This window comes from Carlito syrichta, unplaced genomic scaffold, assembly GCF_000164805.1.
Source record: "Carlito syrichta isolate Samal-C Ts95f unplaced genomic scaffold, Tarsius_syrichta-2.0.1 Scaffold316198, whole genome shotgun sequence".
NCBI lineage: Eukaryota > Metazoa > Chordata > Mammalia > Primates > Tarsiidae > Carlito > Carlito syrichta.
The window spans coordinates 845,835-873,075 of record NW_007260294.1 but is presented as its reverse complement, the minus strand read 5'-3'; the positions used below and the strand labels follow the sequence as shown (position 1 = coordinate 873,075).

At 44.7% G+C, this 27,241-nt stretch overlaps 1 protein-coding gene across 1 annotated transcript in view; it reads right to left on the bottom strand.

Annotated features, from left to right (window-relative positions):
- Nucleotides 1-25,121, bottom strand: part of SLC25A13 (solute carrier family 25 member 13) — a 145,921-nt gene extending 120,800 nt beyond the window's left edge. The window contains exons 1-2 of the mRNA XM_021706896.1: nucleotides 25,066-25,121; nucleotides 14,483-14,625 (exon numbers count right to left, since the gene is read on the bottom strand). Coding sequence (XP_021562571.1) covers nucleotides 14,483-14,592 — 110 coding nt within the window. The 5' untranslated portion in view covers nucleotides 14,593-14,625; nucleotides 25,066-25,121. The remainder of the gene's footprint in view (nucleotides 1-14,482; nucleotides 14,626-25,065) is intronic.
- Nucleotides 25,122-27,241: the final 2,120 nt, after the last annotated feature.

Below are 27,241 nucleotides of genomic sequence, written 5' to 3'. Positions count from 1 at the left end.
AAAAATATAAACAGGTCCCTAGTGGCCAAGGTGAGATCAATGCAATTGATAAAAGCTCATAACTCAATATAAAAAAGACCCCCCGTCCCATACTCTCAAAAACTCACCTTACTGAGTCCTTGGAAGTTATCACAGTAACAACTCCTTATGCTGAGAACTGGCTCAAAGGCCACAGTTGGTTTGACCCCATCTCTAACCCAGACCCCCTGAACCTACACGGACACCCCACGGCCTGCCTTGGCAACATAGCAAGACCATGTTTCTAAAAAAAAAAATAAACCAGGTATGGTGATGTGTACCTGCAGTCCCAGCTATTCAGGAAGCTGAGGTGGAAGGATCGCCTGAGTCTAGGAGGTTGAGGCTGTAGTGAGCCGTGACTGTGCCACTGTACTCCAACTTAGGCGACATAGTGAGGCTGACTCAAACCAAAATTTTTTTCCATAATCAGGCCCTTGGACACCTTTGTGACTTCCTTTACTGTCCTGATTCTCACACGACTTGAGCTAAGCTAGTCTTTTTTGCTGTTTCTCAAAAGGGCTCAGCCCCTCATCTCAAGTTCTGCACCTGTTATTATCCATCTGAAGGTTCCCAGAGTCACGCATGGCTCTCCCTCTCATCCAAGTCTCTGCCCAAAAGGCACTTTTCAGAGCGACCTTCCCTGGCCACTTAATTGTCCCAGCACTTCAACAGATATAACAACCTGCCTTGATATCAAACACAAACACAGACATACACATACACACACACACACACGCAGAGCAAAAAAAAGTATATGTGTTTTAAGAAGGAAATAAAGTTGAAATAATTAATCAATTCTGATAACAAAGGATGAATACAAGTCACGCTTGACTTCTGCAGTTTCAAGAGGTGCTCACGGTGGTTCCCATCAGCATCAGACACTTCTGATGACGGTGAACAACTGCAGGACTTGATGCTGTGTAAGGCTCCCGGGTCTTCCCTCCTGCACATTACACACAGGACCAGGCATCTCAGACTCATCACAAATGTGTGCAGTTGCCAGGCGTGTTGAAGGTTCTGTCGCATAATCATAACTCCATTGTCGTTGTACTTCCACAACATTCTCAGATTTCAAACACCACTTCAAGATGGTCTTGCACTCCTCAAATGACAACTGTGCTTCCACCATTTTCTTTGACTGTCCTGCCTGTTGCATGGTGACACTAGCATTCATTTGATGAATGCCACCTTTTGAGCGAATGTCATACTACACATTGCTACTGTAATTCAATTCAACTTTGAAAAGTCATACATAGATAACATCGTTTAAAATGTGTATGCATTTTTTGGCACCCGTGTGTGTGTGTGTGTGTTCACACACTCATACATATCTTTTGTTTACATTATCTGTTTGTTACATAAGAACATATGGCTTACATGTTTTGTTTAGATCAATGCCTGGCACAAAGTTGGTGTCAATAAATATCTGTTGAATGAGTTACTCAATCTGAAATTAACCTGTTTTTCAAGTTGCATGGTTCTCTCAGATTGTAACAGAGGGCCACTTGGCCTTTCCACAGATGCTTTATTTGAGAGACTAAGCTACTGAATCATTTCTGAGAGTTAAACTTGTTTACCAGTTATCTTTTCCTACTTCTTGTTTTTTTTTTTATCCCCAAACTGAAAATCTCAAAACCTTTACCACAGATTGCAATGGGCTTACTCTCAAAAACCTTCATGAAAGTCTGAGAATCTTACTGTATTTACTGACAAGTGACTCGCAGACAATTATGCCACAATCAATGGAAAAGTTAGGTACTGATTCTTTTTTTTTTGAGTTGGAGTCTCACTGGGTCACCCAGACTGGAGTGCAGTGGCCGCTCCTGGCTGGAACTACAGGCACGTGCTACCACGCCTGGCTAATTTTTTGATCTATTGTAGAGATGAGGTCTCGCCAAGTTGCCTAGGCAGGTCTCAAACCCACGGGCTCAGGTAATCCACTCATCTCAGCCTCCCAAAGCGCAGGATTACAGGCTGAGCCACTGAGCCCAGCGGCACTGATTCTTAATATTTTTATCTTAGTTCATTTTGTGCTGCTATAACTCAGAATACCTGGGACTGAGTAATTTAGAAGGAAATGTGTTTCCTCACAGTTCTGCAGGCTGGGAGGTCCCTTGCATCTAAAATAAAATAATTTTTAAAAAATGCCTGACGACAGACCCCAGGCAGGCGCTCTAGCGGGTCCTGCCAGAACTTATGCTGCCCTTCACCCTCCCACCTCCAGGTAACTGTTTAGTGGAATATACTCTCTCTGGACTGCCCAAATCTCAACCTGCACCTCCCTTCCACCTGTCTCCTGGAGAAAAATCAAAGAAACTAGAAGACAATATCCTCCACTACACTGCACGTCTCCCTGACTTCCACCTGCCTCTCCATCTTTCTAGTTCAGCGTGTCTGAAACTTTTGGGTCTCAGGACCTCTGCACGTGCTTAGGAATTACTGAGGACCTAAAAAACTTTTGGTTATGGCTTATTATCTATCATACTTGCCATGTTAGAAATTAAAACAAATAAAATTTTAAAATATGAATTCATTTAAAAGTAAATATGTCGATTACATGGCATTATAAATAACATTTCTGTGAAAAAGAACTGTGTTTTCTAAAACAGAAAATTTAGTGAGAAAAGCAGCTTTATATCTTTGTAAATCTCTTAACTGTCTGACTAAATGGAAAACAGCTGCACTCAATCTTCAGTAGTATGTTGTTTTGGTTGAAGGGTAGGGAAGGATTTCAGCCTCACAAAGATAGTTAGAAAAGGAAGGAGAATTCCATGGGCTCTTATTTATTTTTTTCTCAAATATTCATAGCTGCTTTACTCATAATAGCCAAAGCCTAGAAAGAACTCAAATGGCTGTTCCCGGAGAGCAGAGAAATATATCGTCACATACCCACACAATGGGACACGATTTAACAATAAAAAATAAATACACTCAACAACATGAACGAGTCTTCAAATCATGATAGTAAGTGAAAGAAGCCACACACAATAGACTGCTGATGATGTATGATTTCATTTATATGATTTTCTAGAAAAGGCAAAAGTGGATCAATGATTTCTAGGACCAACGGTTTGGGGCAGGAGAGTGACACTAAGAGTGCATAAGGTTGTCTCAACAGTGCCCCTCTCCTCCCATTAAATATGTTACCTTATGTGGCAAAAAAGGAATTTGTGATATGGTTGAGTATTTAGCGATAGGGCTGTTATCCTGGATTATTCAGTGATTGCAACAGGTAGGTTCAGAGGGCCCAGGAGGAAGGGAGAGGAGAGCAAGTGTTACAGTGGAAGCAGAGATTGCGGCAATGTGGCCCCCAGCACAGGAAGGCTGCCAGCCTCTAGAAACTGCAGGAGCCAAGCAGCAGATTTCCTCCTGTTATCTTCATGAGAAACTGGCCTCACCAACACTTTGAGTTTATTCCCAGAAGATTCGGGTTTGGGTTTCTAGAAGTTTAAGAGAATGCATTTGCATTTGAAAGCCACTGATTATGTAGTAATTTGTTTTAGGGTCAATAGGTGCTGATATGGAGCACAAGGGAATCTTTGGGAACGTCTATATCATGATTGTAGAAGTGGTTATGTGACTAGAAACATATCAAACCTCATTGAATTATTGATCTTCACAAATTATATACAAGATATAAAAAGATGATTTTAGAAATGCTGTTTAGGTTCATTACCTTCCTATTCTTTCACCTAAATTTATCTACTCTCCATACCCTAAATATTCTTATCTCCTACTAACATTTTAGCATTCAGGGGCTTTTCTAGATCATTGGAGATGTCTTCTTTGACACAATACTGAACCCCAACAGGTGATCATTTCTCAAAGACCAGTAGCATCGTGGAATCTGAAATTGTGCCACTGACCTGTACCTACTTGGTTACCTTAACACCCTCCGGTCTGTCCTGCATTTCTAAACGGAATCCTTCACCCTGCATGACTGTAACACCATGTGCTGGTTGGCTGAAAACACTGTTTTCCCTAAGTTACACCAATGTTGGGGCATTTCATTACAATGTATTTAAAAACCACATTAGCCCGGCTTGGTGGCTCAGCCTGTAATCCCGCACCTTTGGGAGGCTGAGGTGAGTGGATTGCCTGAGGCCGTGGGTTTGAGACCTGTCTGGGCAGTGAGACCTCACCCCTACAATAAATCAAAAAATCAGCCAAGCGTGGTAGTGCATGCCTATAATTCCGGCCACTCGGAAGGCTGAGGCGGCAGGATTGCTGGAGCCCAGCAGGTCGAGGCTGTGGTGGCTGGGAGCGGCTGTTGCACTGCAGTCTGGGTGACAGAGTGAGACTCCAACTCAAAAAAAAAAAAAAAAAAAGCCACATTAACTGGTATCACCACCAGTTCTAAGTATAGAGAAGCTGCCACACGAACATTTTAATGCTTTGAAATAATTTATTCTTTCAAATAAAAACAACATCCCATGGGTGGGGGAGACAGCGGCTCAGCTAGCAACTCAAACAACTGCTCCCAGGCTCTTCCTCAGACACCAGCATGCCACAGTGAGCAGAGGTGCCATACACTTATGTCCCACTTAGAATTTTAAGAGGATGTGTGTTCAAGAGCAACATGGAATACAAAAGTCTGCTTTCTTCTGTGTCCTCAGGAACAATCTGAGGCAGAATTAGCATGATGACGATGGGAGGTGGTGATGTAATGACCACACCTGCTGTCTAATTTTGTGTCTGTCTTACTCCATTCAGGCTGCGATAAGAAACTATCCTATACTTGGTAATTCATAAATGACAAAAGTTTCTGGTCACAGTTCTGGAGACTGGGAAGTTCAAGATTGAGGCCCCAGCAGATCTGGCATTCAGGAGGGCTCTCTGCTTCCGACGTGCCTTGTTGCTGTGTCCTCACATGGTGGGCGGGGTGCACAGCCTCCCTGGAGTCTCTTTTGAAGACCTGAATCCTGAATCCTCCCAAAGCCCCATCTCCTAGCACTGCTACCATGCAGGTTGAGCTTCCAAATGAAGGGTGGGGGGAACATCACCCTACTCGGTGTTAAGGCTCCAGCAGCTTTACCCCCCATGGCTTGTGAAAGCATCACTGTAAATGTCGACACAGCACAGAAGGCAGATGGTGCTTTTATGATGTCTCCAGAAGTCCAGGCATGCCCTGCTCTCTCGTGAAGGTCAGCCTGGCTAGGTCAACGTGTTCTCACAGACGGCCAGCCTTCTAGACAGTTCTCACTATGTCTTCCTTTTCTCTCCAATGTGACCAGCTTTCTCCACTTGCTGCCGAGCCTCTTCCATCAGCAGACATCACGCTCTCTACCCTTACAAAAGGCCTACTTCGGCTTCCCTGCACCCTATGGCTGTGACCCCATTTCTCACTTTCCCTTTTCAGCAAAACTTCCCAATAAAGGGCTAGGATGGGTGACAGAAGGGGGGGAGACGAGGAGGAGGTGGACCACCCCTACATATGGATGAGAAGAGAAATCAGCGCCTAGTCAGTAATCAACCTTTTCTGGAATTAAAAAGAAAAATAAAACCCAGGCACCTGACATTCCTACAGATTTCCTAATACATCAGCAACATAATACAAGCCTTTTTAGAAATCCTTTTTAATTTACTCTTCGTAGACAGTGTCTAGCCACCACACTGCACGAGCCCCCCCAGGATTTCAGACATCAAATATTAACACGAAGTGAGGAATGCAGAGAGAAAGGGGGTTAATCAGACATCTTGAGAGAAAGAAAAAAATAACGCTGATTTGACGAGAGCTGATAATGAGGCTTTTTGTTTTGGTGGATTAATTTGGGAGTCTGATGACTAAGAAGAAAATTTAAGCTGCTCAGGTGACTGCTATTGATTATTACCAAGGTTTTTTAAATTAAAGAGATGCCTTTGCTCAATTCTAAGCAAAGTGTGTACATCTCAGGTTCATCTGACACCTGTACGAGTCTGTGTCCACTCCAGGAGTGCAGAAGTGTCCTCTCCAGCTCGCGGAGAGACGTCCTTTTAGACTCCGGGCTGTGCCTGGCAGCGGCTGTGCAGCTGTGCAGTGCTGATATTTAGATACATTACCCTAATACTCTTGACGCAGTGCCAATTGTAAACCTCATTAGCGCCCAGCATGTGGCCACGGCCTGAATTCAGCACACCAGGCTCACCAAGTGCTGACAGGTATAGAACTGTGATTCCATCATCAGCACCATTCCATCCTCTACCTCCTTGCGAAGTTTCCAAAAGGTATCCACCTCTCCTCAGAAAGACAAAGTGCGAACAAGAGGACATTAGGAACACACTTTATGTAAGCAGCAGCACATTGTGAAGCCTCCATTTCTTGTTTGATCTTTTCTTCTCTGACACCCTTATTCCTCAGGTACCCAAATGGGAACACTCCCAGGATGATTCTCTTCCCTCTGAGTGGAAAGGAATTATCTGTGGATGCTGATTAACCGCCATCCTCTGGATACAGCGAAGCCAGGGATAACAAGAAAGGAGCCGAACCTGTCAACCTATCACGAACAAACTGAGACATGTGACATTCGCTTTGTCAGAAGAGCCTGGCTGGGTGCAGTGACTCTCATCTGTAATCCTAGCACTTTGGGAGGCCAAGGTGGGAGAATCACTTAAGCCCAAGAGTTTGAGATCAGCGTGGGCAACATAAAGAAACCTCGTCGCTACAAAGAATTAAAAAATTAGCTGGGCATGGTGGCACGTGCCTGTAGTCCCAGCTACTTGGGAGGCTGAGGCAGGAGGATCACCTGAGCCTAGGAGGTCGGGCTTCAGTGAGCCATGATTGTGTCACTGCATTTCAGCCTGGGCAAGAGTGAGACTCCAACTCAAAAAAAAAAAAGAGACAACTTTTATTCTGGCATGAAATGCAACGAGGTTCCACATGTGGATGGACCATGTACATACTAAGTTCCTACATGACCTTCACAAGCCAGTGGAGCTGGCTGGTGACCCCGCAGACAGGAGTCGGTACCCACAACTGCAGCAGGCCTAGCATCCAATACTCCCAGCCTCTGCCAGGGCACTCAGTCTCCTCGGGTGAGAAGGGAGTCACAAGTGAGAAGTGTCTTAGCCTCAGTTCCCTCTAATGTGGCAACAGTCAATAACAACAACAAATAGAAACATGTTTTGCCAGGTTCAAGGGCACTACCACAAAGTCTGGAGGCATTCACATGCCCAGCAGAGAGTTGTGTGAACAATGTACACAAATCACACTCAGAGGATACAAAGTTAGCTTCATTCTTATTTTAAATGAAAGTATCCCAATCATCACAACCAAATCCAAGAGACTTGATTTAGCTCTGTAATTGGTAGAGGGTCTGTGCCCTGAGAAGCCCTCAGAGACCCCTTTCCCCGAGACGCTGAGACAAGCCCTCCCACTTGGAGCCCTACCGCACAAAAGGTCTGTTTCTTCTCATCACTCTCAAGGAGCTTCGTCAATTGATCAAACCCATCATTAACTAGATCAAGACAATGGAATGCAGGAACACTGAATGCAATAAGAAATGCTCATTATGAGGACACTATTGTCACACCCCATGTCATGCCAGCCTCCGACAGTCTTCCAGTGCTCAAGCAGAAGACCTAATCCTTAACAGCAGGACAAGGCCAGGCTCGGTGGCTCAACCTGTCATCCCGCACCTTGGGATTACCTGAGCCCGCAGGTTCGAGACCTGCCTGGGCAACTTGGCGAAACCTCATCTCTACAATAAATCAAAAATTAGCCAGGAGTGGTAGCGTGCGCCTGTAGTTCCAGCTACTTGGAAGGCTGAGATGGACGGATCACCAGAGCCCAGCAGGTCGAGGCTGCGGTGGCTGGGAGTGCACTCCGGTCTGGGCAACAGAGTGAGACTCCAACTCAAAAAGAAAAACAAAACAAAACATCAGGACAAGTACCTACAGGTCCCAGCACAGCCTGCCTCTCCCTCACCATGCCCTGGGTTTCCACGCCAGGCACGCAGACTCTATGTATGCTTCAGAATGCAGGACCATTGTAAGGCTGTTCCTCTACCTGCCATGCTCTGTCTTCTGTACCCCCACCCCCAACTCCTGCAGCTGAGATGACACTCATGGGAAGTCTCCCAGACCTCTCAGTCCAAATGCAGCCCCCATCTGGTGTCTTTCACATCATCTCTTGATCACGGCAGGATCACATCAATCCACACTCCAGGTTCCTAGATGAACCCATCTGCTCTGTTCAAAGAGAAGCTCCCAAGTGGCTGGGTACAGAGGCTCGCACCTGTAAGCCCAGTAGATTGGGAGCTTGAGGTGGGAGGACTGCTTGAGGCCAGGAGTTCAAGACCAGCCTGGGCAACACAGCAAGACCTTGTCTATAAAAAAATAAAAAAAAATTATACAGGCGTGGTAGTATGTGCCTATAGTCCCAGCTACTTGGGAGGCTAAGACAACAGAAGGATCACCTGAGCCTAGGAGGTTGAGACTGCAGTGGCCATAATTGTGCCACTGTACTCTAACCTGGGCGATGACAGAGTAAGATTCTGACTCAAATAAATAAATAAATAAATATTAATGAAGTTCTAAACTAAAATCCCTCTTGCTGGTCAAGCTAAGTGATCACATAATAAAAGAGCCCGAAACAGAGCCCAGCCAGCACCTGCCCATGTACAGTGTGTTATGTGTCCATGGCCCAATATGTGGCTTCTGTCTTGGAACTTCTTCAAGAAACAGTGGTTGGGGCAACCCCTTCAGGTCCCCTCTCATTGTGGGAGTTTTTCTGTCCTCTCAATAAATCAATAAATTCTGTTTTCTCAAAAATAAACAACAACAACAAAAAAAACAGTGGTTGATTAGTGATTGTTTACTTGGCAACAGCTAAGAGTTCAGAGAAAGGGAAAGGAAGAGGGAAATGTAGGTATCATGCCTTAACACTGGAACAGGAACACTGAGAAGCTTCACACTGAGACGGGGGCCGTGAAAAGCTCAGTCAAGGCCGGGCTGGGCAGGTGCCAGGTGAGTATCACAGGCTGGGCAGGTGAGCATCTCAAGGCATGGCCTGAGCAGGCAGCAGGTAAGCATCTCATGGCCTCAAGCCTGGGCAGGCAACGGGAGAGTGTCCCATGACCTCAGGTCTGGGCAGGCAGGAAAGTGTCTCAGTGTCTTGGGTCTTGGCAGGTGGCAGGTATATGTCCCACAGCCTCAGGTCTAGGCAGGCAGGTGAGCAGCCCATGGCCTTGGGCCTGGGCAGTGCCTGGGGAGGTGAGCATCCCATGGCCTAGGATGAGGCACAGGTGCTGACCTGTACCACTCATAGTTCCATGAGCCTACGCACCTTGGAGGAGGCTTCAACCTGCTCAGGCATTTGGAAAAGATCATTCTAATGCACACAGTGAGCCCTAGATACCTAGATACAGAGGGTGCCAGAAAAATGTACATACATTTTAAGAAAGAAAAAACTTTTATTAAATTTGTAATGCTGTCCTGCCTGCCGCATGGTGACTAGCATTCATTTGATCAACACCAACTTTTGAGCAAATGTCACACTAGACATTGCTACCATAACTCAAGTCAACTTTTAAAAGTAATGCATAGATAACATTGCTTAAAATGTGCATACTTTTTTGGCATCCACAGTATTTGTACCCTTCAACTCAGAAATCCCTCTCTTCAAAGGTGCCTCTAAGAAAAGAAACAGAAGCAGAAGGGGAAAATGTCACATGCATGAAGATATTTGCTCCAGTAGAGACCATCGATAAGGTTGTGAGTTCACAGAGTACGGTCCATGAGTCTGATAGAAAACAAAGTCATTTGACACTTAGTAGGAACACATGGAAATGAGATTCATTCTAAAAGACCAAAAAGTATTATAATTAAAATGAGTTCAAATGATGAAACTATCTAGGCAGAGTAACCTGTCATGGAATATGCTCACACACTAAATATCTGTGCCATGGTGAGGCCATTGTGGACACTGCTTTCTCGTCTAAAACCAAAGCTAGGGAGGGGTTGGAACAAGAGGCTAGTTCACAGATACAAAGCTGGGTGAGATGGGAGGTTAGAGCCAGGGTCCCCCAGGCCGTGGGGGAATACAGTTAACAAGAATTTAGTGTATATTTTTAAAAGGAAGAGGAGAGGACTTTGAATGCTCACAACACAGAGAAAAAGTCGATGTTCTAGGTGACAGCTATGCAGATTCCCTGACTCAATCACCGCACATCATACAGTGTCAAAAGACCGGTCTGTACCCAGCATGTACAACTACTAGCATCAGCTGAAAACAAATGCAAAAAATAACTCAGATGTTCACTGTTTCTGCAAGTAAAAAAAAAAAAGTTATAGGGCCAAGGATCAAAGTCATCTAAGATGTTCCCTGTCACAGTAAAACACTGAGACTTAAGATACTACAAAATCTAAAAGAAAATGTCAAACTAAAGTGGAGTGTGAGATTATGAGCAGAGGCAACTCGGAGCCCTGAAAGGGCAAGCACTCTGGAACCGACAAGTTTGGGGACCTCCAGTCACAAGTCGCTTAAATGCCAAGAGCCTGGGTTACCCCATCTGCAAAACCAGGGAAACAAAGCCAACCTTTCAAACCTGTCACAAGCTTTTAAAGGTATATTCATGTTATGATATATACATGAAAAACGTATGTTTACATTGTTAGCATCTAATAAATTTTAGGCTACTTTTTTTGCAATATGTTTAAATAAAGGAAAGCATGTGTATTCATGGGAAAAGGGATAAAACAGAAAGTAAAGCGCTTCAGAAGGGATTCTAATTATATCAAATTAATGCCAATGAATATATTAATGTACTCAGAAATCAAAATTTTCACTAAGAGAAAGAGATACAGAATTTTAAAAGCAAACACAAATCTTGTAATGTTAAACTTAAAAGGAAATGTCATTATGAAAGGTTGCTATCCCAGGTCGGGCACAGTGGCTCACATTTTGGGAGGCTGAGGCAGGAGGATCACTTGAGCCCAGAATTTCAAAACAAGCCTGGGCAACATAGCAAGACCTCATTTCTAAAAAAATTTTTTTTTAATTTAGCTGGGTGTGGTGACGTGAGCTTGTAGTGCTGGCTCCTTGGGAAGCTGAGTGGAAGGATCGCTTGTGCCTAGGAGGTCGAGGCTGAGGGGAGCTGTGATTGTGCCACTGCACTCCAACCTGGGTGACAGAGTGAGACCCAACTCAAATAAATAAACAAACAACAAAACAAATAAATAAAGTGTATACATCCCAGCTTTTTTCCCTGAAAAACCAGAGAAGCAGTACTACCCTGGTAGGGACAAGCCAGGTCCCAGAGTCATGTTTCTCAGTCTCATTCCCAGAGGAAAGGAATGAAAACCTCTTGGATAAAAAAGGGATTTTTACGTCAGAGGCAAGAGCGGCCATGGTGAGCCAGAACACAGCTAATCAGCCAAAAGCAAGAACACTCAAAGACTGAGGGTAAGGCAACCCCTTTGGATCCCCTCTCACTCTGGGAGCTTTTTTGTTCTCTCAATAAATTCTACTTTCCAAAAAACAAAGGCTGAGGGTGGGAAGCCGGCTTGAAGGACTCCCCTGACCAATCCAGGCATCTCAGGGAATAACAGTCATAGGTTAAAAATAAACATATCCAGGAATGTATGTTGGTACAAATGATCAGAAGAGAAAGGAAAGGTGGCAGAAGCAAGAAAGCCTGTCTTCACCAAAGAAAGCTGGACAATAAGCACAGAAGAAATGACAGAATTAGAGAAATCATAACTGCTCAAACAACCACATAATAACAGCCTCAGGGCAGGATCATGAAGGTGCTGAGACTGCTGGGCAAAGGCTGCAAGGTAAGACACATCCACGTGACCCCAAGCATCATGCCCAGATCATCCACCCATCAAACGGCCCCAAACGGCACCTTACGGTGGAAATACCTGCCAGACACCACCTTCCTCAAGAGGCCCTCCTAGCTTCTCGACACTGGGACCACGGGCCTCCTGGGGAGACACAACGGGTAGACAGGACACCTCCCAACCTGCACCCAAACCCACCCCAAGCCAAGCATGAGACAACAGTCATATGCGGCCAGAGCGTGGGACAGTTCACAAGATAATCAGTCTTGATTTTAAAAGTCACTGCTATGTATAACAATAAATGCAAAGGTCTGTTCTAGACTAAAGGAGACATCATAGCTCAAGAACCTTGACTAGATCTGGAATCAAAAAGAAAAAAGAAACAAGAAAAAGCAATGAGTCATCTGAGGTCGGGGAGGCAGTGGAAGAGCAAGTATCCCTGAATGTGGCCTAGATACTAAATAGTATTTAACATGGCTATTAATTCTCCTAAGCACGAAATGGCATGAGGGTATGTAAGAGGATGTCTTAGTCTTAGATGACAAATCTGAAATATTGCGATGGCTACAACTGACACTTAAATGACCCAACCGAAAAAGGAAAGCACACGCGTACATGCATTTGTGTGTAGAAAATGTGTACAGAAAAGAGAACACAGGCTGGGTGTGGTGGCTCACACCTGCAATCCCAACACTTTGGGAGGCCAAGGAGGGAGGATGCTTAAGGCCAGGAGTCTGAGACCAGTGTGGACAACCTCTAGAGGGACCTTGTTTCTACCTAAAAACTTAGCCAGCATGGTGGGATGTGCCTGTAATCCCAGTTACTTGGTACTGAGGTGGGAGGATCACTTGAGCCCAGGAAGTCGATGCTACAGTGAACTGTAATCATGCCACTGCACCCTAGTCTGGGCCACAGAGTGAGACACCCCAAGTTTAAGATAAAAATAGTGAGAGTGAGCATGAAGAAGGTAAAAATGCTAACAATTAGTCAATCTAGGTGAAGAGCAAAGATTGTGTGTTTATTGTATTCTTCTTTCAACTTTTCTGTAGTTCAGAACTTTTTCCTGTAATTCAAAATTTTTTTAAGTTAGAAAAAAATGGATCCCAAACAACGAGTCAGATAATTCCTGTTGCATGTGAACCTGGCCACACTTCCTCTGAACCAAGAGCCACTGTAGACAGTGAGGAAATAATCAAATCTTCCACAGAAGAATGTTGGCTAGAATAAACCTATGTTCTGCACAGCTTCAGGTTGAGTGAAACATACCCACCCTCTTCCCACATGAACCAGAAGACCCCTGTAAGGACCCAAGGCTGGCTAATGCATGACATTTTCCTAGCAAGCAAGAAACCCCACGAGGGTAAGAGTAAAAACAAAGGCAGTAGGGTTTAAAAATGAAATTAATTTAAAGAAAACCTGCTGTCACAGGAGCCAAGAGAGAAGGCTATCCACGAACAATCCTCCAAGATACTGCACCAGGTGTCAGCCGGTTCCTAGCCTGCTCCCACCCAGTTGCCAAGGCCTATATTTTAAAGGACAGAATTTCCATGAGAAATGGAAGGACAGGGCCGCACGTGAGAAGAGGGAAGCTGGTGACACCAAGAGCATCGTAAAGCACAAAGTGCTGTCACACTGGTCATATCTCAAACTGCTACAGGTGAAAAGGTCAGACATATGAAGACTACAGCAAGGAGAAAGCTCAGAGCTAGAGAGCAACAAGGGAAAGCAATCTATCAAAAGGGGCAGTGATGGGGTAGTAAGCTAGGTCTCCTGGAGTTGACAAGAGAAGACAGAAGGCTAGGTCTCCCAGAGTTGACAGAGAGATGGTTCGTCCTCACAGATTATACTTTGGCAATCAGTAGACATTGGCTTTTGTATTAGCAAAAGTTTGTAGGCAAAAATTCTGTGCTATAGGTGAAATCCAATGGCAATCTTATCTCGCTTAAAAGACCCATTTCTAAAATGCAAGCAGAGGCTGGTCGGAAGGTTGTTATTTCAACCAACAACTGTTCACTGTATGTTAAAGATTGAGCTCCTTGTTTCTACTCTTTCCTCCCTTCTCACCTCTGCTCTTGACTAGTCTTTAAAAGGGATAATAACAAAATAAATAAATAAGTGGCAAGCAGAGAAGCCTGTACGGAAAAAGTAATCCCAAGGCATGTTGCCAAGTGTCCTGTTTCTGTATGGTGACGGCCTCTCTCCCAGTTTTGCAGAATACCTTTCTTGGAGATTTGAGATCTTCATCTTCACCTGTCCAAGCAATCTCCACCATTTAATTATATGCGAAATTTTTAAGGTGATTTGAGCAGAAAGATTATAAAGAAGTTTCATTCATAGAGCGGTGTTACATTGACTCACGATTCTAAAGCTATATAGGTGAAAATCCAATGGCAAAATCTTGAAAAATCTCAGGGGGTCCAAACCCTACCCTGCATCTTCACACCACCTTCTTGATGACAATAATAGTTCTCTGAAACTATGAAGCATCTTTACACGTGCCAAAATACACACACAACTGTAAAATGATCACTGGAGGAAATGCTAAGGGTCTGGTTTATAAACTAATGTATTCACAGTAACAGGCAAAGAAAATGCTCTTGAGATGGGAAGGTACATATTAAATGACTTCCTGATCACCAAAGCAAAAGAAAACTGTTTCAAACAAACAACAAAAATTAAATATGATAATGAAAAATAAGCATACCCATCTTTGGTCTGATCCACCACGCCACCTAAAAGTTCCACAGTCTTTGGGTTGGGCTGGCTTTCTCCAAAAATGCTCAAATACCGAGTAACAAAGTCATTGGGAGACATGAAAAATTCGCCATTTTTTTCAATGCTTGCATACTGTTAAGAAAAAAGAGAAATGTTATTTAATATAGTTGATCTCAAAAGGGTATAATCCTGGGTGCAATATAAGAAAAAACTGAAAATATTCAAAGGATAAAACAGCAGATGTGCTCATATGCTCTTCAGGATGGCTGTTATCTCCCCCCACATCCAAGAAAACTGAAACACTTTACATCTGCCGCCTTTTGTATTTATACTGTCTGCGTTTGGGCAGGGTCACCAGGTGGGCTCATCCTGTCACTGTGCACTCAGTCGTTCCTCTGCTTCTGCCCAGCCCCAATGCAGACACTCAGTGCCAACCAGGAAACCCTAGCTCACAGACAAGGGAAGGACCAACGATGCCATGTTCTTCAGCAAAGATGCACAACTTTGTTAAAAGTGGAATAATTATGAAGCCACGCAGGAAAACAACCTAACTTACTTGACTCATTCCTGCACTCAGGGCATCCATGGTACAAGAAAGGACGGCAAACACCAGGCTGGAAAACGAGGGGTGAGTGGTGGGCCTTCTTGGAAATTATGGAGGTAGGTGTCCAAGGCTGCTCCCACCAGCAACCTCCCCATTCCAGAATGCTGTCCTACAGATAAGGATGGGCAGGGGTGACACATCTTTGCAGATCCCCCCAGGTCTTGCCTGTGAGGTGACAGGTTCCAGCTCAGATAAGGAAAACCCCACAATTCCTGATAACTGACATGAAGACCCAGTGGCATCCAGGGTCCTTCTGGAGCAGGTGAGGGCCTCCTGACCCTGGGGATGACATGGGGATCTGGGGGCTGAGGAGGTAGGACAGCACAGCCACAAGACAGGACCCATGTTCTACAGTATCATTTTTAATTGCTGTTTTTTAGTAAAGCACAAGAGGAAGGCTAACAGATGGCCCGGTCATGCTACTATTTTTCAGTTGGCATTTAATCCAGCTTTCCGGACATGCAGAAGAAAGAGCTGCATTTTGATTCTCCCAACTGAGGTAACACAGTCTGAAAGATAAACATCACTGCTAAGGATAGCAATCCCATGACTTAGAGTTGACCTATGTTTGCTTATTATGGTGAATAATTAATTTATTTGAAAATACAAATTCAACTTTTCTTCTACTAGTAGACATTTAGATTATTTCCTGTTTGGGGTATTTTTAAATAAAGCTAATGTAGCAAGTCTTGTAATAATGTTTGTCTAAATTCCTGGCAATTTTCGAAGATGAGACTTCCCAGAAGAGGGACTGCTGATCAAAGGAGAGGCCCCTTTGGGCTCTGGGTACCTATTATCACACCACTCGCCAGGCAAGATATTGCCAATTGACACTTCTACCAACAGGGCACAAACGTGCCCTACCCCATCTATCATGTTTGATGCATATTTCTCCAGTTTGATATTTTCACATAATTGAGTCTATAGATTTTTTTCTCCTTTGCAATTTCTTCCATCCCCTTTCTGAGATCAGACACTAGTCTTTCTCCACTTCAAGATAAATATACCCACAGTTCCTCTTCACTCTTTTAAGATGGGGTTTCTCTTTCACCTTAAGTTTTAGTACATCCGTCCTTTATGTTAGTGTCTGATCCGAGGCAAGGGTCATCCAATTAGTTTTTTTCCCTTAATCTCTTGGTGGTCCCAGAATCACAAATCAAGTCATCTCCCTTCCCCTATCTTTAGGATGCCGTGTCTATCACGTACTAAATTACTGTATGGCCACCAGAGAAAGGCCTGGCAAGACGCTCCAGCTCCAGCTCCAGGGTTGAATGGCAGAGGCTTCCAGGGCCGACCCGTGCTCTGGGTGCCCTGGCTCTGCAAGGGTAGCAAGACACACTGACAGCTCCCATCACCCTGCAGCCGGAAACATTCCCAGACTATCCTTATCAGTTGACCTGCCTCCTCCTGCAAGACTGCATACATCTTAATTGATACGAGAGAGAGCTGTCAGGATAGGATTATTTTGATTCTTGTCTTTTTCACTGCTGTGTCCTCAGATTCCCAGACCAGTGCCTGACAGGTAGGGAAACATGCTTAGTACATATTTTTCAAATGAATAAAAGACTCAAAACGTGTTATCTTACTTGACTCTTGGAAATTTTCTTAGCCATAATCACTCCGATTTTTCCCAAATATCCTTTAGAATCATTGCCAAGTTGATGCCCCCTTAAAAAATTCCATTGAAAATACAAAATAAAACGGTAATGTAGGCCAGACATGTGGTTCATGCCTGTAATCCCAGCATTTTGGGAGGCTGAGGTGGGAGGATCTTGAGCCCAGGGGTTCAGGACCAGCCTGGGCAACATAGAGAAACTCCACCTCTACAAAAAATAAAAATAAATGTTTAAAAATTAGCTGGGCAAGATGGTGTGTGCCTGTATTCCCAGCTACTCAGGAAGCTGAGGTAGGAGAACCATTTGAGCCTAGGAGTTTGAAGCTATAGTGAGCTATGATCATACCACTACACTCCAGTCAGGGCAACATGGCGAGATCCTAACTCTACAATCAATCAATCAATCAATCAAACTACAGTACAGTACCATGACTCACACACAAGATAACCATAAAGAATAACAAGTATTGGAAAAAACGTGGGGAAAATGCTACTCTCACATACTGGTGACAAGAGAATAAAGCAGTAAGCCATTTTAGAAAAATGCTGGTCCATGCATGCTATAGCTAAAGCACACACACAACCAAAAACACAGCAATTTCAATCATATGTATATCTCCAAAAAACATGGTACGATGCCCATAGCAGCATTATTCATAACAAAAAATCTAAAGGTAGCACAAACATCAACCAATAGTAGAAAATAGAAGACATAAACAGTGTGTAGTATATCCACACGATGGGAAACAACACACCAATGAGAATAAACCAGTCCCAACTGCACACAACAGCACAGATGAATCTTACACGTACTGAACATGAGAATACAGACAGAATAATTCCACTTACAGAAACGGGCAAAACTAACATATAGCTAGTTTTCACTTATAATAGCCTGAAGTTAGACAACTGGCTCCCCTAGGTGGGGTGAGGACAGATCAGAAGGGGCATCAGAGGCTTCTGGGGTGTTGGCCACTGGGGTGCTCACCTTGGAGACATCTGGGACTGAGCATGTGTGACACATGCACTTGGTGGACTCCTCAATCGTCTATGTGGAACGCCAGTGAGATTTCTTATCAGCCTCAATTTTTAGAGGAAATAAATCATTTCTTAATATAAGAACACATTAATCTGGGCAGAAAAACAGTTTTCTTCAGTTTGCTAAACCAGCTCCTGACCAAGGCTGGGTGGTTTGCTCTGTGATTTATGTAAGCCTTCTAAAGGCTGTTCTTCAGACTGAGGACAGAGGCTGACCACATTAAGAATATGCACTAGGAGCCAGGCGTGGTGGCTCTTTGCCTCTCCAGCACTTTGGGAGGCTGTGGCAGGAAGATTGCTTGAGTCCAGGAGTTCAAGATCAGCCTAAGCAACATAGCGAGACCCCATCCCTACAAAAAAATTTTTTTTTTAATTAGCCAGGTGTGTACCTATAATCCCAGCTACACAGGAGGCTGAGGTGGGAAGATCGCCTGAGCCCAGGAGGTCAAGGCTGCAGTGAGCCATGATCATTCTACTACACTCCAGCCTGGGTGAAAGAGTGAGACCCTGACTTAAAAAAAAAAAAGAAAGAAAGAAACGATAAGAAAAACAATATGTACTAGGGTATTGACAAGGCAACCCTGCTGTCCCTGCAGCAGTGAAGAGAGGGTTCCCCTGAATCCCTGTTTGAGAATATTTTTACAAGTGACCTGAAGCCTCTTCGCCTTATAATCTTTGGGAATTGTAATATGATTAAGCATGTGTATACCATCTGGGAAAGCTTTTAGGATTCCTTGCACAGCTCCATGTAACACTAATTGTCAGCACTAAGCAACACCACCACACCTCACAAAGATTATGGCAAAGGAGGCAGAAAGATCCCATGGCTCCAGGGTGGTCTTGTGAGGGCTGGGATTGCTTGGCCACTCCCCGTCAGTCATTTAACTGAGGTCTGGAAGCTGTGACCAAGCCAGGTTGGAACGAGAATCATCCAGCAGCCATCTTGCTATAAGTCACACGTGTCCTGGGGCTGAGGGATACAGCCCTAGACAGAGAACTCTGTGTGCACCTGGTCACTGCCTTTGACCACCTGTCACCTCAACTCCCTGTCATAGGGAAACAATGCAGTATAAACAAACATTTGAATGTGAAGTGGGTATTTTATGTTATTAGGAAGTTACTTTTAATTTTATTAGGTACACAATGGTATGATGGCCATGTTGGAAGTTGTTTTCATTATTTGAAGCTGTATGCTAAAGTATTCAGGGTGAATTATGATGATACCTAACTTACAATGAAATAAATCAGTAAAAAAAGTACATAAACTAATATGACAAATATTTAATTTGGGTGGTGGTTACATGAACATTTACTGTACTAGTCTATTTTCTGCATGTTTGAAAATTGTCACAATAAAAAGTTAAAAATATAATTAAGAATCCCAAATGGTCAATAAAATAGATTGCTATTTATCAAAAAAATGAAAATTAAAAATACGATTTTTCAAGTAACCAGTCAGCAGAAAGCTTTTTGTGGCTACTGCTATCCTTTTGAATAGTAACCTGAGTTGGTGATACCATGTAGGAAATGTGCACTTCTGTAAGCCCACCCACCCCAAATATGGAATGATACAAAAGGCAGTTTGCCAAGAGGAATCAAAAGCCTTACTAGGTGATAAATACACTCTTCAAATCAGGGTTGCCACTTCTAGAAATTTCTCCTAAGAAAATAATGCTGGCTGTATGCCAAAATGTAGGCACAACACTACCCTTACAGTGTCATCATGACAGCAGGGCAGAAGAGACAAAGCCGCATAATAGTGGGTAGATACCTCATGGTGAAGCAGCCACACACAGGAATATTATGCAGTGTTAACAATATTGCAGACACATGTTCAATTGCAGGAAGAGGTATTTGTAACATATTAGAGGAGAGAAAACACACAATATGAAAAGGTATTCCTTTTCTCCTGTTAAGAAAAAAGAAGTTATCTACATAGAGACACATACACAGAAACAGACGGTGAACGTGGGCACCTGTCCTCCTAGGCTGGGATCACAAGTTACTCTTCTTCATATAATTGCCCTTTAAATCTTCAGAGAGTATAAAACTGATTTGTTTGAAGAAAAGTTTTTCAAGAAAGGAATAACCTGATTTTCCAAGTTTGCCTACAATGTTTAAAAGTGTCCAGCATGCTTCTGTTTAAGAAGGATTCTATAAATCCAAGTACAGCTCACTAGTCTCTCACCTAGCTCCACCCGTTTCTGGCCATCCATGTCTCCCATGACAGTGGTTTGGTCACTTCGGCCTCCTCACCTGCCCCTGTACACCTTGACTCTGTCTTACTGCTAGCACCTCTCTGCACGGGCTGTATTTACTAGTCTCTATCTCTCCATTTCAAAAGATCAGCCAAGTTGCGCAATATACGCTCACAATGTTTCTACCTTACCATTCCTGCCACGTTCCCCCAATATCCCTTCAGTATGTCTCTAACTTGCCATCCCTGCCAAGTTCCTCCAGTATCTCTTCAGAATGTGTCTAACTTGCCATTCCCACCAAGTTCCCCCTATATCCCTTCAGCATGTCTCTAACTTTGCCATTCCTACCATGTTCCCCCAATATCACTTCAGCACATGTCTAGCTTGCCACTCCCACAACCTTGAGGCTGCATGACTCCCATCCATTACCCATCCTCCCCTCTGGGATGACTTGGCAAACCTTCATGGCTTTCTACTGCTGTGTGGCCTCCACACTCCCACCACCTTCCAGTGCTGTCACCACACCCTGTCTACTGAACAGCCTCAGCACAGACTTGTATTTACAAGAACATCTGAAGGATGAGCCAGAACCCTACAGCCTGGGGAGGCTGTTTTCTCCCAAGCATCCTAGGCCTCCCTCGGATGTGCTCTTCTCCTCTCCCCCTGGCTGAGGCTGCTCAGGTTCTCTCCTCAGAGCCATTCCTCACAGCCCACCAAAATGGAGGCTGCTCCCTCTGTCCACTTCCTGTGGCATATGCTTCATCCACACGTGTGGCCCCAGCAAGTTGCTGGCGTAGCCTCTCTGCTCCCCATTTCACCTGTCAACCTGGCCTCCTGCATAGGACCTGCTCCCTGAAGACATGGCCATGGTGTGACACCCTGCACCTCCCACGCACTGCAGTTTCACAGGGTTTTATTTAAACTACAGGCATTCAACACACATCTGTTTAAATTAATCTCAAGTAACACCACAAGCATCAGGGAAACAAAAACGCATGTGAGCATGATGGTTAGAAACAAAGCTGACTTCCTAGACTTCCCTGTCCACATCTAGACACACATCCCCCACCACTCTCCATGAGAACACCTTGCCTTAGCCTGGTGACGACACCTTGCACCAAGTCTGCTCTCCTACCCAGGCATTCGTGCCATGGCCCAAGACCCCATGCTCCAGGTCAGCCTGAGTGCTAGCATCCCCTCCACACTCCTGGCACTCTGCCAGCTCTTTGCTTTGCACACGTTGGGTCATGTGTTGATTGGTTTTTGCCTGGAAGCCCTTCCTGTGCCCACAAACCCTCCTCCACCTCTCCACCTGGTGAATGCTGACTCCCTTTCAAGCATACCAACATTACTGCCTCCATGGTTGAGGGATCCTCTGTAGGAAGACAACACCAGCCCCCACCATCTCCTGCTCATTCACACAGTGTAGCACTTAGCAGCCATATCAGGGTCTTCTGGGCTTCCTTCACTTACCCACAGTTCTCACTCTGATATTTAAGGACAGGAGCCATGATTCCTGCATTGTTATACAAGGGGATCCCCAAAAAACCCAGAATGCATTTATTCTTACATGTCTAAACTTCACCTTCAAAGTCCTCTCCGTTGGATGCAATACACCTACCAAGATACTTTTTTCATGACTCAAAACAGTTTTTGAACTTGTTCATTTTGATGCCTTTTAGTGCTTCTGCCGTTTTTTGTTTCATCTTTTCCACATGGGCAAAACATTTCCCTCTGAGGAATTTTTGCATCCGGGAAAAAAAAAAGTCATTTGGGATGAGATTGGGTGAATAGGGAGGGTGGGGTATGGGGGTCATGCCATTTTTTGTTTAAAAACTGCTGAAAATCCATCGCAGTACGGGCAGGTATATTCATAAATCACCCATCATGAAATGGGTAAACACGTTGAAAGAATCTTAACAACAACAAAAAAAATTCACTGAAGCCAAATGCAGCATTTCACAACAATACTAGCTGGTCCACAAATTCCAATGGGTCTCTAGAACACTTACCTAGAGGAGGAAGCCTGTACTACAAGGGGCCCATCCTCCAAAAAGATAATTCTGGGTTTTTTTGGGTCTTCCTTTGAATACCTAACACAACATAACATATGGTAAACAGTGGAACTGATTCTAAATCTTCCCACAAAGCTCAATTGCATACTCCTTGCTGGTCTGGCGCTGTCCCTCTGGTCCCCTCTCGCCTCCAGAGTTGCCAGCTCCTGCCATGGGTACACCTGGGCTGAGGGTACGAGGAAGTTCCCCCCAGTTCTCCAGCTGCAGAAAAACCCTCCCTACCTAGCTGAGGAGAGATAGGGTGGGACACTTCACATGGAATTTTCATTAGGAAGAAAATCAAGTCACAGGAAGTCACCCTAGCAGACGGGTTTCCAGAATGTTTACCGCCAACCCACATGCTTCCACAAAGCCGGCACAGCCCCCACCCCGGTACAACGTTGCCCACTCTTGCCCCTACCATGAACCTGCCTGCAGTGGATGACGAACATGAGGCTGCTAGCATGCTGAGCCCAGGATGACTTGTGCTGGTCCCACAATACCCAGGCCTGGCAGGGTCACCAGAACCTTTTCCAGGTCCACAAACTCTTCCACAAACTGCTGACTGTGTTTTCTTCAGGTGTGGTCACACAACATCCTCTCCTCAGTCACAGGGAATGCTTACTCAGGGGCCACTAGCCCCAGCCACTCCCAGAAAAGAGAGGCTTTCCCCAGCGGGTTCACAGATTCCACCCCAGCCTCAGGCTCACCTATGCAGAGGTCTGGTGGGGGCCCTCCAGGCTCTGAGGAATTCCCACCCTCCCTGGGTTCATCTGACCAAGTAGATTTGCCCCAGTGTAGACCCATCTGCTCCTGAGAGTTAGTGTAGAGCTGATGAAGACATACTGTTCCAAATCAAGGCCTCAGCCTGGCCTAGTCAGCTGCCACGCGGCCTCCGTGGGTGGATACAGCCTTGATATGAGTCTCATCAATGGATCACACTAACAGACCAGTATGGATCAAAGACATACCATCTCTCAAGACACTGCCTCAGGTGTTCCCATATCCCGTCAGAAGGATGCCCGCCTCTCTGGTTTGTTTAGAAACAGAAGCTGGGCCAGCCTTAGTGGCTCATACCTATAACCCCTGTACTTTGGGAGGCTGAGGTGGGAAGATTTCTTGAGCACAGGAGTTTGAGACCAACCTGGGCAATATAATGAGACCCCATCTCTACAAAAAAAGCCCCAAAATTTAGTTTACACCTATAGTCCCAGCTACTTGGGAGGTTGAGGAAGAGGGATCATCCGAGCCCAGGAGGTGGAGGCTGTGGTAAGCCATGATTGTGCCACTATACTCCAGCCTTGGTGACAGAGTGAGCATCCCGACTCCCGACTCAAAAATTTAAAAAAATAAAAAAATAAAAAGAAGCAACAGACAGGTCCAGAGTTCAAGAATGGTAAGGGCTCTGTCAGCTCAAGTTCATGAGCCTCTACCCACCTCTGTAGGCTCTCGGCAGCCCACACAGTTCTCTTGTGGCTGAAGCTTCAGAATTTTATATGTTCACAGATAGATCTCTGACACACAGACCTCACATGCCAGCACCTTCTCAGGTACCAGTGACACCGGCTCCCCACCTGCTGGTGGCCCATGCTCACAGCAGAATGTCAGCTCCCAGAGGAACAAGCACATCCCCGCTCCTGCACGTGCGTCACCCAGAGTCCTATCCACCTCACAAACTCTACACTGTGTTGCCCCTTCTGGGCCCAAAACACATTCATAAAGAATCCTGTTTTTTTTCTGTATATTCTAAACCTCTTTGTACATTTATCTTTTTATCCTCCCAGGAAAACTGTCCCTATTTTCTTTTGGAGGATTTACCACTCCTTTGTTTAGATACTTTAATTTAAAGCATTTATTGACGCAACATCTGATGCACATCTGGTGCTGAACACTCTGACCTAAGTTATCTCAGTAACTTATTACAACTTTTAAAACTTTTCATCATGAGAACACTCAAATATACAAAATGCAGGGACGGGTATAACTGCCCCAGTATTCCATTTCTCAATTTCAAAATCCAGCCTCACACCACCCACCCACATTCCAACCCAAGCTGGATTAGGTAAAGCAAATCTCCAACATGACCAGCTCTCCTGCAAACGCCTCAGTAGACACCTCTTGAACCCAGACTCTGCATTTTCCATAATCAGAATACCATTATCAAGCCCCCCCAAATCAATAATGATCCCTTAATATCAAATATCCTGTCAGTGTTCGCATTCTGTGATGTCTCCATTTCTTTGGTGACAGTGACTCATCCTGACAGGGAAAGCAAGGTACACAGAATGACCTCCCACACCATCTTCGATTTGTGCCTCATCTCTCACATGATGCAGGGATCCTCTCTGGATAGCACCACTGCCTCCTCATCATGCCAAGAGACAGAAGTGGCCTCTTCTTCTCTGATACTTTGATTTCAGAGGACTCACATGCAGGTGCATCTGTGTTTGGGAGCCGAGGTAGACTTGGACTCTGTCCGTCATTCAATGCCCAGCATCACAAAGCAGGAGTAAGAACAAGACGCCAAGGAAATAAGCTTGCAGGGTGTCTTCTGCTCCCAGCACCTACCACTCACACCAAGGTCTCCCAGGCACCACAACACTAGTAAGAAGTGACGGTGCTGGTGCCCACGTGATGGGCTTCTGCCATGCACAGCAGGGACAGGTTCCATGGGGTGAGTGGGTTACTGAGATGCGTGCAGTTTCCACCTTCTTGGGAGAAAATGCACCATGACCACCCCACACAGGTCAGTCCTGGAAAGGTACATGGGTCACAAGGTTAAACCTCTCAGCAGCTGCTTTTATTCCCATACCTGACACCAGCAAAAGGAGAGACGTGAAAATATAAACCACGTTGTCAACATAGACAGCCTCCAAGCTCCCTATATATATATCTCTTGACAAATAGAGACCATGTAAAGGATCTCCTTCATGAGTCCTATGACACTTCTGGGGATTTAAATATATATAAAACAATGAAACAAAGAACTGTTGGAAAATGATCTTTAAAAGTTACAGGACACAAATCAAAAAAAAGAAACAAAGTAGATTTCCTTATACTGACCTTCAAAAATATTGCTCTAAGCTCAGCTGGGTCCGCTCTCTTGGTTAAAGCCACCTATAAATAAACACAACAATGTTTATATTATTAGAACTAACCTGAGAAATCAAGCTAGCAGACTGAAGGAAAACAAGTCCCAGGTTAGAAATTAGTGGATTGCATTTTTGCTCTTAAAGTGCCACACTGCCCAGTGCATAAACTACTCCCCAGTTTTTAAATTAGACTCCTTGCACAGCTTTTAAAATGATAAAATTCTGTGTAAGAAACCAGAAACTAACACTCTTAATTCCGAGTACTAAATGTATGGCATTAAAAAAAAAAAAGAAGAAGAAGAAAGAAAAGCTGAAAGAGGCCTGTAAATACCTGGCATTTTTCCACTATACTCCTGAGTAAACCATGCCCTTTCACAAGGGAATATTAAATATTAAAATACAACTTTGATTAACTATGCAAGATAACATATTTCGTAAAGAAGTCCATGAACTAGGCAACACATATTCACAAATGGAAGAGGGCTGCCATGCATGCCTCCCCATGAACAGGCGTGTAGACCCCGCCCCTGGGTATGCCAAAGACTCTACCCCGCACCCAACTCTCAACCTAACAAGCCAGAGAAGCCTCCACATGTATGATGATTATTCTCTACATTCTAGAAACACAAGGAGCTGTGGTTACACTCCAAGAACAAAACTGTACAGATTAGCTCAGAATAGGTGTTGTGCTTAATTCTCCAGGCCCAAAAGTCCAAAAACATCCCTGAGGGGAATGCAAGACAAACTTGAACGTGGCTGCTCTTGGTCAACACAAAAGAGCCCTTGTGTGGAGCCAAACAGTGGGCTCATTCAGCGCCGTCACCCAGTCCTGCCGGCCAACACCGTCATGAGACTGAACTCTCACTGAGCACAGCATCACCCCACGACACCGCCAGGCAGGGCTCCCGGAGCCACCAAGGCAGGGCCATGTCAATGAACACAGGGAGGGTGACATGCTGTTCTGAATCTCCCTGTGCGTGTGCAAAGTTCCCTCTGAGATCTGTGGACAGTGGGTTCTCTAAGCATGGACTGTCTGAGCGCCTAGGCCCTCCCAGGGTAGGGGTGACTAGGGGACTCACCGCTGGAATGGGAGAGGTCACCTCTCTGGAACAGCCAGTGGGTCACCTTATCTCTCAAAGCAAGCCTGATAATTCCTTTTATTTCAGACCTTGTAACTACTATAGCTACTTTTATTCATCAGAATTTGTCATCATTTTGAAAATTCTGGATTAGTATCTTTCCTGTTCAATAAAAGAATGAAAAAGAGGCTGTCCAGCACCCTGAGATGATGATCCTGCCAACCCCCAAGCTCAGGAGAGGGTGTCCTCCTTTGGGGTCTCTATTCTGAGAAAGGTAGGGTAGGACAAGGGTGGCAAGAGAAGCCAGGACAGCATAAAAGCGCCTCTTTCCTCCACTTTAAGAGAGGGAAACCCCTCCTCGGGAGTAAGAGTCCCATAGCTCACAGAAACATCTGGCACCCTAAGTTCTTAGTTAGCTTTCCTTTTCAAAGCAAAATAAATTTTCCTCAAAATAAATAAAATATAATCCTTTAAAATTGGGCCAGTGCAGTGGCTCAGACCTGTAATCCCAGCACTTTGGGAGGCTGAGGAGGGAGGCACGCTTGAGCCCAGGATTTCAAAACTAGCCTGGGCAACATAGCAAGACCCCAGTCGACAAATATTTTTAAAAATAGCAGGGCATGGTGTTTCATGCGTGTAGTCTCACCTACTCAGCAAGCTGAGGCAGGAGGATCACCTGATTCCAGGAGGATGAGGCTGTGGTGAGCCATGATCGTGCCACTGCACTCCAGCCTAGGGGACAGAGTGAGACCCCAACTCAAAAAAAAAAACAAACAAAAAAAACAATTATAACAAATGCTCTACTCTACATTGTGCACTCTGGGAGGTCTCCTCTGGCCATGCTATTTGAGTGAGCGTGCCTGCCCTCAATTCCCACAGCACCTTTCTGCTCCCATCAGGACCATACCTCAGAGAAAAAAGCAAAGGGTCCACTTTGTAACTTCCCAGGGCCTAGGGCGCTAATGGAAACACAGTCGCCCAGTGACCCAACTCCTGTAAGTCATGTTGTTCTAACATGCATGGAACATTTCACAGTTTCCAAAGCATAAGTATTAGTTCAGTGGATTC